We start from the raw sequence: 13,149 nt of genomic DNA, 5'->3' as shown, positions 1-13,149 counted from the left end.
CAGGAGGAATCGATAGGCTCTCAGCAAAGCAGACAGGCTGTGCATCCCATTGCGGCGGCTTCAGGGCCGTGGCACTGGGAGAGGAGGAGATGCAGAGCTCTGTGCTGCCAGTGGCCCCTGACCCCCCGCTCCCCTCTGACACAGCAACGCGATGGGAGAATGGGAGATGGGTCCTTTTTCATGGCTGACAGCCCATCAATATTTATAGCAGCCCGTTAAAAACGTCCCCCACATCCCAGATGAATCCCAGGGCCCTGGGCAGCACCTGAGCACTGCTTACGGTGGCAGGGATGTCTGTGGGGGGGGGGTGCGGGTGCCATCACCGCGGGGGGCTGCGCAGTGCTCAGTGCAGGTGCTGCTCGTGGCCCTGTGCTGGGCACCAGCCCGGGGATGTGTGTGTGTGTGCGCAGGGCTGCGGGCCCACGTGAGCTGCTGTTCCTCTCTGGGAGGAAAATGGGCAAGAAAAGGCATCAGCGTTTTGGTGAATGAATGGAAACTAAAGGCAGAAAGAAGGGGACAAAGCTATTTTCAGGCCCCTCAGGGGATGGCAGGGATGGCAGAGCAAAACCTTGCTTAGAAAGAGTAGACCAGGACTGAAGTGCTGGGCAGCATCCTGCTGTGATGGGCAGCGCTGCTGGGGAGGACGGTGCGAAGGCACGGCAGCAGCAGGGAGCAGCATTAGGAGTGGGATTAGAGGGAGGTAATTCACGTTTAATTTAAAGTCCTCCGCCTTTCTGTAATTTTCTCCCATATTGCTGTTTTCTTCACTAAGTGGCACATAGTTCATCTGTTGGCAAAACGAGGCCATTCCTGCATGCAGGCTGGTACTGGTGAGGGACAGCAGACAGGAGCAGCTCCTGGAGCTGGGCTGTGAGCAAAGACCTGTCTGTCTGTCTGTCTGTCTGATTGTTTCTTCCCCCAGGGCTGTGCACATTGAACTTCAGACTTCTTCCCTTTGTTTGCTGCCATTTATCTATAATTTAGGATGGGTTTTAGTTATATTGTAATTGAGTTTCACGTGTCACAGTGCGTCTCAAACAGAAAATATAAATATTTAACAACTCCACTGGTAATAAAGATTCACATTCTCCTCGTTCTGGTTGCCAGCACATGAATATTCGGCATCATGCTCCGTGGGTATTAACTCCATTCAGATTTATCTCCACTTATGCAATATAACATTAATGACAGATAGAAGCCAGATATGGAAAGAATGAAATAAATCGCCTCCCCCCGCAGCACCACCGAGGCCGTGCGGTGCCATCAGCCCCGGCTGAGCTCTCCCGTGCTTCTGCCCTGCCGTTCCTGCCCTCCTGCCCGGGCTGGGCTCGATCTGCTGCCTGCGCTGCTGAAAATGCAAAGTGCCGTTTAATTCGGAGCTGTAAGGACAGCATCCCCATGACAGCTCCGCCGGGATGTTTTCGGTGCCAGGAACCCGGAATCCATCCCAAAGTACCTTTAAAAAGGAAAATGTCAGGTTTGTCTGTAGCATGACAACGAACCACCTAGGAGCAGTGACATCAGCACCCAGCTCGCGCTGGGGCAGTGCCTACGTGGAACGGGAACATCTGCTCTCTGCTGGAAGGAGAAGGAAGATCTCCTCATCAGCATTAAATTTAAATGAGCCATCCCTCATTTTCACGCCTCTGCGGCGCTCGGGCTCCTGCAAAGGGGCGCTCGGGTTTGGCGGAGGCTCGGCACGAAGGCGGCCGCCTGCAAGGGAGCAGCGCTTCTCCTCCCGAGGCTCCCCAGCGCATCAGCGGGGCCGCCTCCCGCAGCACCTGCGGGAAAGCAAAGCCACAAGGAGCCCCGGATCCCCGCCGATGTGTCGTTCGGTGAACCGCGGCCCCATCGGTGCCCGGTGACGGCAGTGCCGTTGCGCCCGGAGCCGCTCGGTCGCCCGCTTCCCCCGGCATCGAGAGCTGCTGCGGCGTGCTCCACATTATTCTTAATTATATTTCACTTTAAAGGGTCATTAATTACAAAGATTTCCCAGCAGAGATCTTAGAAAGAAAAGAAAAAAAAAAAAAAAAAAAAAAAGAAGGGAAACAATAAAAAAATATCTTCCACATCAAGGGCTGTTGCTGTGATGCAGACACCGGTGGCGAGGGCTTTGGGAAGAAAACTGGCACAGGAGGGGCCCCTTTGTGAGCCCCGCCGTCACTGGCAGCACCGGTGGGGACGGCCCAGGTGCTGAGCGGCTGCAGAACAGGGACACGTCCATGTCCATTTAATATTCTTTTGTTTCAAAACCGTTTGGATCATTTGCACCCCAACCAGCGGGGGAAGCCGTGACTTCAGCACGAGGAAAGGGCTGCGGTGGACGCAGTGCCCCCAGACCCTGGAGCCGTGACAGGGGTGGGACCTCATCACCTCTATCCCACACAGCACGGTAGGATGAGGTGGGGCATAATGAGGTTCACCTGCAGGCCCCCACCCCCAAAACCACCACCAGTCCCCCATTAGTGCTCTCCAGGTGGTGTCGCACAGTGCTGCAGTTCTGCTCCTGCTGCCGCCCCCCTGAGTTGTTCAGCATTGGGTGAAGGCATCCTCTGGCTGTGCAGGTAGGAGTTTGGGGCGATGCTTCTCCTAGGGGTGGGGGAGCCTCCTGTAACTGCTGTGTTTGGGATGCGCAGGTGGGAATGCCACTGAGTGCTTCTGCCTGCTGCGTGCTGTTGGGGTGGAGAGTCGAACACTGCCCTTCTGGAGCTGCTCAGGAGGGCTGCAGGGTGGCTCATGCAATTTGCACGGGTCCTCTTTCATGTGCTGAGTGAGGGCTTTGCAACCTGGAGCTCAGATCTGAGCCCTGCAGCCCCCCCTGTTGTAGCAGCCTTGCGTTCTCTCCCAGCCCAGCTCTGCACCCCTCCTCTCTAGGATTGCCCTGATCAACTTCGGTGCCTTGTTGTGTTTGGGGAATCTGGAAGCGCTTCCAGCACTGCTGGGACCAATGTCTGTGGGCATCCCAGTGCTGCACCGTGCTGGGGGACGGCCGACGAGCGTCTCATTTCCCTCTTGTCTGTTCCTGTCAGACAAGATTTGAAGATTCAATTACAGTGGGAGCACTGATAGAAGTGTTGCTGGCGTGCTGCTCGCTCCTGGCACACGTGCTGCATGGGAGCCAGATGAAAGCATAGAGCTATGCAGGGGGGGGGCTGTGGGGAGTGAGGGCTGACAGATCCAGGGAGGAAAAAGCAAGAGATGCAGATTTTTGGAAGGCTTGGGGCAGGTTTTGGGGAGGCTTGGAGGTGTGCCGTGGCCCCAAACCCCTGCTATGTCCCACTGGGGCATCCGTTTGGGATTGCAGCACTGCAGCTGTGTGCATGTGGCCAGCAGAGGTTGTTTGCCCAAAATCCAGCCCTGTAAAGTGGGGGTCTGCAGAGCAGCACTGAGATATGGGGCTGGAGGCTGCTGCACATGGGGCTCAGCACGGTGTGGTGCCGTGAGATGCTGGGCCAGCTCTCTGCACAGCCCACGAGCCCAGAGAGCCCACATCAGGTGGGGCTGTCTCAGGCAGGCAGCAGCAGAAGGCTGCATTTCAGCTGGGATTTTTTTTTTTCCTCTTTCTGAAGGCTGTCTCTTCCTTGAAAGCTGTGTTTTGTACCAGCACTTCAGAGGAAAGTGGGGAAAATCTGGGCCGTGTGCTCTTGGCTGGAGAGCTGCAGCTGCTGCTGCTGTGTGTTGGCTGCAGGTGCTGCAGAAATTGTATAGGGCCAATGTCCAGTGCAATGCTGGTGTGAGTGTCTGGAAGAAAAGATGGTGAAGCAGCAGAAAAAACTCTGGTACGCCCTGCCACTCTTTTTGCAATGAACCCGTTTGCGTTTTGTGTCTCTGTGCCATGTTTGGGCTTTGGGGCCGAGGGCCTGGGTGTGGGGCTGCACTCCAGGGGGGACGAACCCACAGTCCCACACAGAGGCCCGTCTCCGTGGGCTGGTGTCCTCTTGCTCCTTCTGAGGGTCAGATATGGGATCTTGCTGCTAACGTACACCCTGCCCAATGAAGCCTTTAAAGAATGATTCCCTTCCTTCTAAAGTAATGGCAGGCGCTAAGGAAAGCGGGACTTCTAAAGGATGAGGGAGGGGGGCAGCCACGGAAGCTGCTTTCCCCATCAGTCACACTGAGACCCGCTGCCCCAGCTGTTCCTGCAGCTCACAGCCCCCTCCGTGCCGGGCCCAGCCGTGCCCAGCGGCTCCGTGCTGCAGACGCAGCACTTCCAGCACCCGGCCCTTGGGCACAGCTTGGGCACGGATTGATGGCGTAGCAAAAAGTGGAGGTGCAACCATTGATCACATGGGAAAGTGCAGCTCATCAGCCCAAACTAATTGCTCCCCAGCCAGAATTATTAATTCTGCTCCGTGCATCAACAGGACGGCGATGGTCGCACTCAGTCCCTCTGCGCAGCAGTGCTGCTCTGTGCTGTAGTATATTTTCCCTCCAACTACTTGCCTGGCTCCTCTTTTAATAAAGATCAGGAGAGATAATAAAAATATTCATTAGAAGAAAAGAAAAGACGGAGCCCTGCCTGTAGCCTCCTATACTCTCATTGAGTAGTTGCTTCTCGCAGCCCTTCCAGGGTGGTTCCCAGCCTTGGGGTTTGGGGTGCAGTGCGGGGTGGGGAATGCGGGGCTCTTGGTGGGAGCTGACCTGGGGGAGAGATGAGTGCTTTCACTGTTCTGAGGTGTGAGAGGAGCTTTGTGTCTCAGCGTGATACAGACCTGAGCTGGATGCTGGTATGGGTTCAATCCACCGCTCCCAGAACCGATAGAAATATTATCCCCTCTTATTAAAATCACCCGCAGCTACTGCAGCTCTCTGTCAGCAGCCTCACAAACGGCGTCGCGTCCTCGCAGGGCTGGAGCCTCTCTGTTGGGGCTGTCTTCAATCCGCCTCCTGCTAAAGCAGTTGCAGATGTCGGCTGTTCCCATTCCAGCTCCACGCAGCTCCTGTATGGCTGACTGCGGATCCCGTGGTGAGGCTGCTCCTCTGAAGCTCCCCACTGACGTGGAGCATTGCTCACATGCTTTTCCTAGAAGCACCTGCGAAATGTGGTGGGTTCCTCCAGAATGGTCACGGAGTGGCAGAGGAAGGACTGGGCTGGGGGCTGTGGCCTCCTCCCCTCCTTGTGATGGTGCACACCCCCTGCCCCTGTGGGCGGTCTGCTGGAGGATCTGGGGACATGGCACTTCCAGCATAAGGCTGGAAAAGACCTCCAAGGTCACCTGGACCAACCCCAACTGTCCCCACCAGGCCCACTAACCACGTCCCCCAGATCTGCTGTCAGCACAGCCGGTATGACAGCACAGCCCTAAGGCGGCCGCTGCCCGTCCCCACCTCACCCCATCGCTCTCCCCTGTGCTATCTTTGGTATAATTAGGAGGCCAGGGCTGTGTGTGCGAGGGGAATGTGACCTCAATAGTTTCTTAGGCTGTACTGAAATTTCTTCTCATTTGCATCCTAAGTCCCTCAGTGTGCACCTCTGCTTGCCGGGGTCACTTCTGCTGCTTTCCATGCTCCTGGCCGGGCTGCAGCCACGCGCCCTCCCCTTGCCCTCTCCTCTCCTGGTTCACACTGGCAGGGTGTGAATGGTGCCCAGGTGATGCTCAGGGATGGGGCAGGACCTTGTCCTCACTGTGGGCAATGGCTTTGTCGGTGGCTTCTGTTTGTAGGAGTTGCTCTACAGAAGGGGGGCTGTGGGGATGGCAGTGAGCGCTGCTGCCCTTTTGCCTGCTGTAGCACGCAGCTGCCCAAACCCTGCTGTGCTGCTGCCGCCTTCATCCTCCTGATGCTCAGATGTTGCCTTTCAAAAGGAGAGGATACGTGGCTCTGCAGAGCCTTTCTTCTTTTTCCACCCTCGCTGGAAGGAGAGTGCTCTTTGAGACAGGAAGGTGCGCGTGGTCTCTTGTGTGTGATGTTGGGTCCCTTTATAGGGCAGGTATCTCCTAAAGCAAAGTGCTTCCAATTCTCACGGCGAGCGTAATTCTTGAAAATGTATGCAATAAACAAAATGAGCCAAGTGTAATTAAAATGGAGACGGCGTATAATCTGGTAACCCACTTACATGCTCAAAGCCTCAGCTTTTAAAAAAATGTTTGCTCCCAATCCATTTAAATAAACAGAATGACACAAAGGCCATCTGTATGTTACTGGGGTACAAAGAGAATAGGATCAGAAGCAGCTGTGCTGGGCTGGACACGGGTAGCTGGGCTGTTTGATCTGAGGTGCACCTTGCCATGCGAATGTGAGCGCTGCGTGTATGGCAGCAGGCTGTGCTCTGCAGGGGCAGCGCCATCCCATCCCCTCCTCAGAAACATGGGGAATCAATGGAGCCTCTCCCTTTGCTGTCTGTGCCTCGGTGACACATGGGCCTGTTGTGCCCGTTTGCCCTGGGCTTGCAGGGGGCCGCCCTGATGGTGCACAGGGCTGCAGGGTTCGCACCCCCTCCCCCTCCCTGGATATCATCTCACGATTCTGCAGCATAATTCTGGCTGGCCCTGATGCTGTGCCAACAAACATGTCATTTGTCTGGGCTGGACAGCATGGGCTGTGAATCCAAGATCGAGTGTGCTGCTGGGCCAGCGGGACCAGGACCAGAGGGGCATTTGGGGTGAGGTGAGCGCTGTCCCCCTGCTCCCATTGCAGGCGGTGTGGGGCTGGATGGAGCTGCTGGCGGGGGGTGCTCGTGTCGATGCGATGTGGAGGAAAGTGACATTGAGCACTAAAGGAAAAGGGGTGAAAAACGCTGTTTTTAAAGATTCGGGATGCCTTAAGCACGGAGAGCCCTGGCACAGCCTGGGGAGCTGCAGTCATTCGGAGCGATTGGCGCAAACCCCCCGCGGGATGGATGCTCGCGGCGCGGTGCCCGCCGTCGGGGCCGGCTCCCATCGCACCGGCAGAGGGAGCTCCGGGCGCGTCCTCGGTGCGGGGGTCTGGGGGAGCTCCGCCGCTCCCGAGGTGCGGCTCCCCCCGCTCTGCGGTCGGGGCGGTGCCCGTCGGAGCGTCGCTGCCCCAGCACGGGGCTCCCTGGTCGGGCCGGGTGGGGGTCATGGGAATGTGCCGGAGATTGGGACGAGCGGGGACACGGCGGTGAACCCCCCCTCCCCGAGCCCATCCCGGTGGCGCTGTGTGTGTTCGGGGACGGTGCGGGATGCGGAGCGGGGAAAACGGAAGGAGGCCCTGGGCCCTGCAGCGGGGCAGGGGTGCCAAGGCAGGGCTCAGAGCTGCGGCCGAAGGAGGGCGGGGAAACCTCCGGAGGTACCGGGGCTGCACGCTCCTCAGAGCGGCTTCTGCCGTCCTCGGCTGCTGCCACCTCCTCTGCCCTCTCGGAGCGAGGAGGGGCGGCGATGCGATTTCCCGGTGCCCCGCATCCTCCCCCCGCCGCTTACCGCCTTCCCCTCTCCCGGAGCTGCAGTGAGTCCCGCCGGGCTCTGCCTCCGTCTAACGCCGCGCGGGACGCCTCCCTCTCCTCCGGTGCTCCGCACTCCCGACCCCGTCCCAGGGGAGCGTCACCTCCCGACCCCTCCCCCAAACCGGTGCGGTGCGCCCCGTCCAGCCGCGCCGAGGGAGCGAGCTGCCCGTCCAGCTGTGCCGCCCTGACGGACGCGCGCGGCGACCAATGGGAACGCGTGGAGGGGCCGGGGGTGAGCTCCTATTGGCCGCGGGAGGAGGAGGAGCCGGGACTTGAAGTTGGAGTGAGGGATCCAGCTGTGCGGAGCGCACGGCTCGGCGCGGCCGCCCGCGGGAGCATCCTCCGGCGGCAGCAGCCCCGGCCCGGGCAGATGGTGGGGCGCGGAGGGGGCAGGCGCAGCCCCTAAGGCGGCCCGCCCCGAGGCTCGGGGGCAGCACCGGGAGCGGTGGGGGGCCGCCTCTCCGCCGCCCGCCCGGCTCGGGCCCCCCGGAGGCACGGCGAGGAGGAGCTACGGAGCCCGCAGCCGGCAGGGCAGGCCGAGGGGGGCGGCCCGGCCCCGGGCCCGGCGGGGGGTGAGACAGCGGCTCTCCCGGTCATGCAGCCCCGCCGCTGAAGCCGCCCCGGCGCAGCCCCCAGCCCCCCGGCCCCGCTATGGCCGCGCCCCTCTAGACGCCCCCCCGGCTCTCCCCGCGTTGCCCCGGCCCCTCCCGGGGCCGCCCGCCGGAGGATGGACGAGGATGGACCGCGAACGGCCGACGAGGAGCCGGAGCCGGGAAGAGCCAAGACTTTCATCCGCCTTAACGACCTGTCCGGGGCCGGGAGCTGCCCGGGGCCGGGGGAGCGGGAGGTCGGCAGCGGCGATTCGGAGGCGGAGGCGCTGCCTTACCCGGCGTTGGCCCCCGTCGTCTTCTTCTACCTGAGCCAAGAGAGCCGGCCGCGGAGCTGGTGCCTCCGCCTGGTCTGTAATCCGTATCCTTTGCAGGTGCGGCGGCGAGGTAAGAGCGCGGCTCCCCGGGGTCCCCTGAGCGGCTGGGGAAGGGGCTGCTCTTCCGGGGGGGCCCTACCGCGCTGTCCGGCCGCGAAGTTTGCCAGGGTCGGGGCTCCCCGCCCGGCGCGACCCCCGGGCACGGGAAGCCGGGCTGCAGCTTTTCCCCCCTCCTCATCCACCCCCCGAGGGGTCCTGACCGCAGCGTCCTTCCTTGCAGGACCCTCCTTCCTCCCTGACCCCGTTTCTTACCCGTTTCGGGCTCTCTCTGAGGGTTTTAAGGAATCTACTGGTGGGGGGGAGGGGGCTGTTCAGGGGGTTGGTTTGCTGCTTGGCTTTGGGATCCCTAAATAATTCACATCCCTCCGGGCGGGGTTCACGGTCCCCCCCCCCAGCCCAGTCTGTGCTCGCAGAGTTGAGGGGTCGGGCAGGGCAGGCAGTCAGGGTACCCCCGGCTACATGGGGGCCGGGGCTGCTGCTTGCTGTAGCCCCACAAAGGCATCCAGTCTCCTTCCAGCTCTGTTTTGCTCTGCGCAGGCTGTGTCTGAGCTGCTGTAGCCAACTTCAAGCTTTCAGAAACGGGAAGGGGGGGAAAAAAAAAGACAATAGAAAAACCACTTCTTGCCGCGGTCTCAGTGCCTGTAAAGCAGCCCTCGGAGCTGAGTTGCAGCTGGCACACGGTTTGTAGCAGCGCGAGCGTTTTGCCATCCCCGAACTCCGGCTGCGTTTATTATCTGCAGAGACAAAAAGCAAACTGAGATAAAGCGGCTTCTGGCAGGGATGGTGCACGGGAGCCACCTTCGCCTGCTGGATGGGAACTTAGTGGGGCCGTGTGGATGGGCAGAAACCCCACATGTGGAGCAGGAGAGGCCTGGGCAGAGGGAGGATGTGTTATATGGCACAGAGGGCCCCAGTGTAAGTCTTGTGCTCATGGGGACTGTTGGCAGGTCTGTGGGGCTGAGCTCGGGACCAGTAGTGAGGGGCTGCTGGAGTTGTGACAGTGCTGCACTTGGGCTGCAGCAGTAAAGTGTCTGCTGGGAGGGCTGCCTCCTTCCCAGAATGTCCCCAGGAGGGGAAAAACAAGATTCTCTTCCCAGTCCTAAACGCTCCCTGCAGTTTCGCCCAGATCTCTTTTGTACCTGCGAAGCAATTGAGAGCTGAGTTGATTTCAGCACCTCAGGAAATCTGGGAACTCTGCGAGGCGTTCTTCTCTGGGAAGAGATAGCGCCGGCCGGCTGCAGGGCTGTGCCTTCTCGCCTCCTCTGACTAACAGCGTTTATGACAACTGACTGAAATCTGCTTTGAAACTCTCCCTTTTCTCCCTCCCCTCCTAATGGTGCTGTTTGGAAGCAGGTGTTCACACCTGCGTGCTTTTGGTTGGTTTTGCTGCAGCCCCTCCCCTCCTCCCTGCGGTCGGGGCTGGATCCTGCTGTGTGCCCCAGGGGACCGCAGGCTCCGTGCGAGGAGGGAGGGGGCTCTGGGCAGGGGGTGCCCGCATCCCATCCCTTGCTGCGTGGTTGAGGTGCAATTAGGCAGAACAGAGTCCTGCCCATCACTTCAGCTCTCTGCATTCCAAGTCCTTTGCTTGCTTATGTATTTTTTTTTTTTTTTAGGTTTTTCTTTTCATAGTTCTTATTATGCTGGGTCAGAAAAGCGGCTCTTCTCGCACTGTCATCTTCTAGGAATCGTGCCTCAGTGCTAAAAACATCCACTCATGTCACTGGGAGGTCTTTGTTGCCACCAGCTGCTCTGGAGAGGAGCAGCAGCGCTGGGGTCACGTGGCTGCACAATCCCTGCTGGCCCGTGGGGGCTGACAGCTGACGAGGGGCTCTCGTTGGCTGCCTGTGGGCTCTCATTCTGCTCTCACCTGTCTTTGGGTGAGCTGAGGGCTCTCATGCTCGCCCTTCCCGATGTCCCCTGCTGCCCCTCAGCCAGGTGATGGATGGATGGATGGTGTGGCCGTGTGGGTTGCTGGCTTGGCACAGCCATGGTGCAGTTTGCTGTGTGCTAATCCAGCTGATGGATGTGGGGAGGGATGCCGGAGCTGCTGCCTGTCCCACTGCCCCCATGTCCCCAGGGCTGGCCTGTCCCGGGGCTTTCCACATCCCCATGCACGGGGAGCCGGTGGGATGCTGCTTCTGTCCCCAGTAGGGACAGGGCTGTGACTGATGGGCTGTGTGTTGGACTTTTCCACCCTGGTTCAATGTGGAGCATCTTCTGCCTGGGCAGTTGCTTCTCCCTGGCTGATGGGGGGGACCTGTGCTGAGCTCCCATAGGGCAAGAAAGTGATTGTCAAGTTTGCTCTGATCCAGGCATTGAACCTTCCAGAGCACCAAACCTCAAGTTTTTAACCTCAAAACTCACAATCTCTCCCCATTCGCCCCATTGTGGTCTTGGGCTGACAGCCTGGCCCCAGGGAAGGGGATGGGGTGGATGTGCTGAGTGGTCGCTGCTCTGCACTGCGGGCACCGGGGGCAGGCAGGGGTGCTGGGGAGAAACGGAGCCTATGGGGGCGTGGGGGAAACCAATTACTGGGGTTTCTCTTATGACATGAAAGCACTGCTGGGGAGGGGAGGACGAAAGGCCACAGCAGGGTCTGTGCCAGCCTGCTGCTGTGGGCAGAGGCGAGGCTGTTTCCTGGGGGCTGTGCCCCGATTGGAGAGCGAGGATGGAGGAGGCGAGGCGGGTGCCGCTGCCCGGCATGGGATGTCTGTGTGCCCGGCGGCGTGGGGATGTGCCTGGGCTGCGCGGGAGCTCTGAGGGCTCAGCTGTGGAGCGGAGATAAGGGCCGTGTGGATCTGGGTGTGCTGAGGCGGGAGCACAAGCAGCGGTCTTTGAAGTTCAGCGCGTTTGTGCAGCGCTTCGCTTCTGGATTTAATGAACTGGAGTGCTTTGTTTTTGAGAGGTTCAAACAGAAAGAGATGTTTCGTTGGGTCAGAGAAACCCACAGAGGGGTCGGAATTGCTCTGCTCCACCTGAGCCCGCGCTCAGCCCAGTCCTGCCGACCCCCACAGGCACCGGGACGCTGCTGAGCAGCCTCTGCTCGGGGTGGGCAGCACGGAAGCCCCCAACCCGCGGCTCCTGCGGGGTCGGGGTTGTGGTCTCGCGTCCCCCCAGGCTTCGGGAGTGAAAGGGGCTGGGACGGGTCGAGCTGTGCTGGGTGGGGATCTCAGGGAAAAGCAGGACCCGTCGCCTTCTAGCAAGGGCAGGCCGAACGTGGGTTTTATTATTATGATTATTTTCCCTTTTATTCCCCGCTCCCAGGGGACAAATAGCACCGGGCCTCATCCCCGCCGAGCGGGCAGCGCTCCCCGCCGAGCTCCTCTCATTGCCGCCCCGGAGCGGCGCCGCGAGCTCCGATCCCAACCCGGGGAACGCGCGCATCCCAACGGGGATCTCCGGATCCATCCGGTGCCGCCGCTCCGCTCTCTCCACGTGCGTTTTTACAGAAGATCCGTCGTCGAATTCCCCCTTCCAGGCGGTTGTGTCACATCTGGAAGTTTGTGTAGGAGTTTATCCAAGCGCTGGAGTAGAGCGCAGCTTTTTCTCATTTAAAAATCATAGGCTGGCATTTCGAGCCTGGCTGGGGGAGGGCTGGGGGGGCCGTCTGCCAAAAGGAGACTGGAGCGGAGGAACCGTAATGACTTCCAGAAGTTCTCTTTCTTTTTTCCTTTCTTTCCCTCCCTCTCTCTCGGCGCGCAGACAAAGGGCCGAGCCCATGCTGTTATGTCATCCGGCGCGGGGTCCCGGCTGCCCGCGGCACGGCTCCGCTCCCCCAGGGGGAAACCCGCAAAGTGAGGAGAGCCCAGGGCTCCTCCGGGCCGCCGCCAGTGGGGCTGCGCAGGGCGGGCGGCTCCCGGGGCCGCTGCTGAGCGCTGCGGGGCTGAGCGCCCGGCACCCCCCGCTGCCCGTGCCGGGGACGTCGCGGAGCCGTCGGGCGCTGCGCCCTGCCCTGCTTGGTGGCGCGGGGTGTTGGGGCCGCTCTGCAAACGCCCGGGGTTTTGTGACGCGTAGAAATTGCTCTGCTTTCTTCTCCCCCCGCTCCCCTGCAGATGTTTTGGCACCGTGCTGAAAAATACTTGCCTATTATTTTTGTTTTAAACGCCGCTTCGCTCTTTTTTTCCTCACAGAGAAAATCAGGTTTGGGATCTCCTGGGGTTCTCCAGCCCAGGTCTCTTTTAGCTCACCCTTTTCATATCTGCTGTTTTGCTGGGAGGGAGAGAAAACTTCTCCCCGCAGCCTCCCCAGTGGCTTTTTCTCTCAGGCTGTGCCATCGCTTTCCCCTGCAGAGCCCTCACCTCTCTGTCCCATGCACGGGGTTTGGGGCAGTCATGCTGTGGCTGGGTTGGAGGGCTGGGAAGCCTCCCTGTGGGTTAAATTTCCACATAATTAGGAGGGCTGAGTGTTTCTGGGCTCGTTACGAGGCCAGGCCGTGGCTTTTCCTCCCCTGGCGGTGGCTGCGGTGCGCCTTGGCTTTCCGCTCAGCAACCTGGATGTGAAATTTTCCCTTTGCCTGGTGATGCACGCGGAGGTTTCCCCCAACCTGGGCTGGCTGCACCGAGCTGCGGCCTCACAGCCAGGAACCCGGCCTGGCGCTAAGGGGAAAAAAAAAAGAGGAGGAAATTCTCATGGTTTTATATAACCGAGTGAGTAACAATTGAGCGTGCTTTGGGATGCTTTCACATCTGCTTCCTACCAAAGCCTGAGCGAAGAGGCTTCAAGCGGATGGAAAAAAGCACATTTTTCAGGCGAGATATTTGCT

The 13,149-nt window shown here is 59.9% G+C and overlaps 1 protein-coding gene across 1 annotated transcript in view; it reads left to right on the top strand.

The window, feature by feature from the left end:
* The first annotated feature begins 8,129 nt into the window (after window positions 1-8,129).
* CACNA1G (calcium voltage-gated channel subunit alpha1 G) overlaps window positions 8,130-13,149 on the top strand; it is a 107,564-nt gene continuing 102,544 nt past the window's right edge. Inside the window, exon 1 of the mRNA XM_042865132.1 lies at window positions 8,130-8,371. Coding sequence (XP_042721066.1) covers window positions 8,130-8,371 — 242 coding nt within the window. The remainder of the gene's footprint in view (window positions 8,372-13,149) is intronic.

The sequence above is a fragment of the Lagopus leucura genome, unplaced genomic scaffold, assembly GCF_019238085.1.
Source record: "Lagopus leucura isolate 7727_CA_CO unplaced genomic scaffold, USGS_WTPT01 Super-Scaffold_797, whole genome shotgun sequence".
Lineage (NCBI taxonomy): Eukaryota > Metazoa > Chordata > Aves > Galliformes > Phasianidae > Lagopus > Lagopus leucura.
This window is presented reverse-complemented; position numbering and strand designations above follow the sequence as displayed.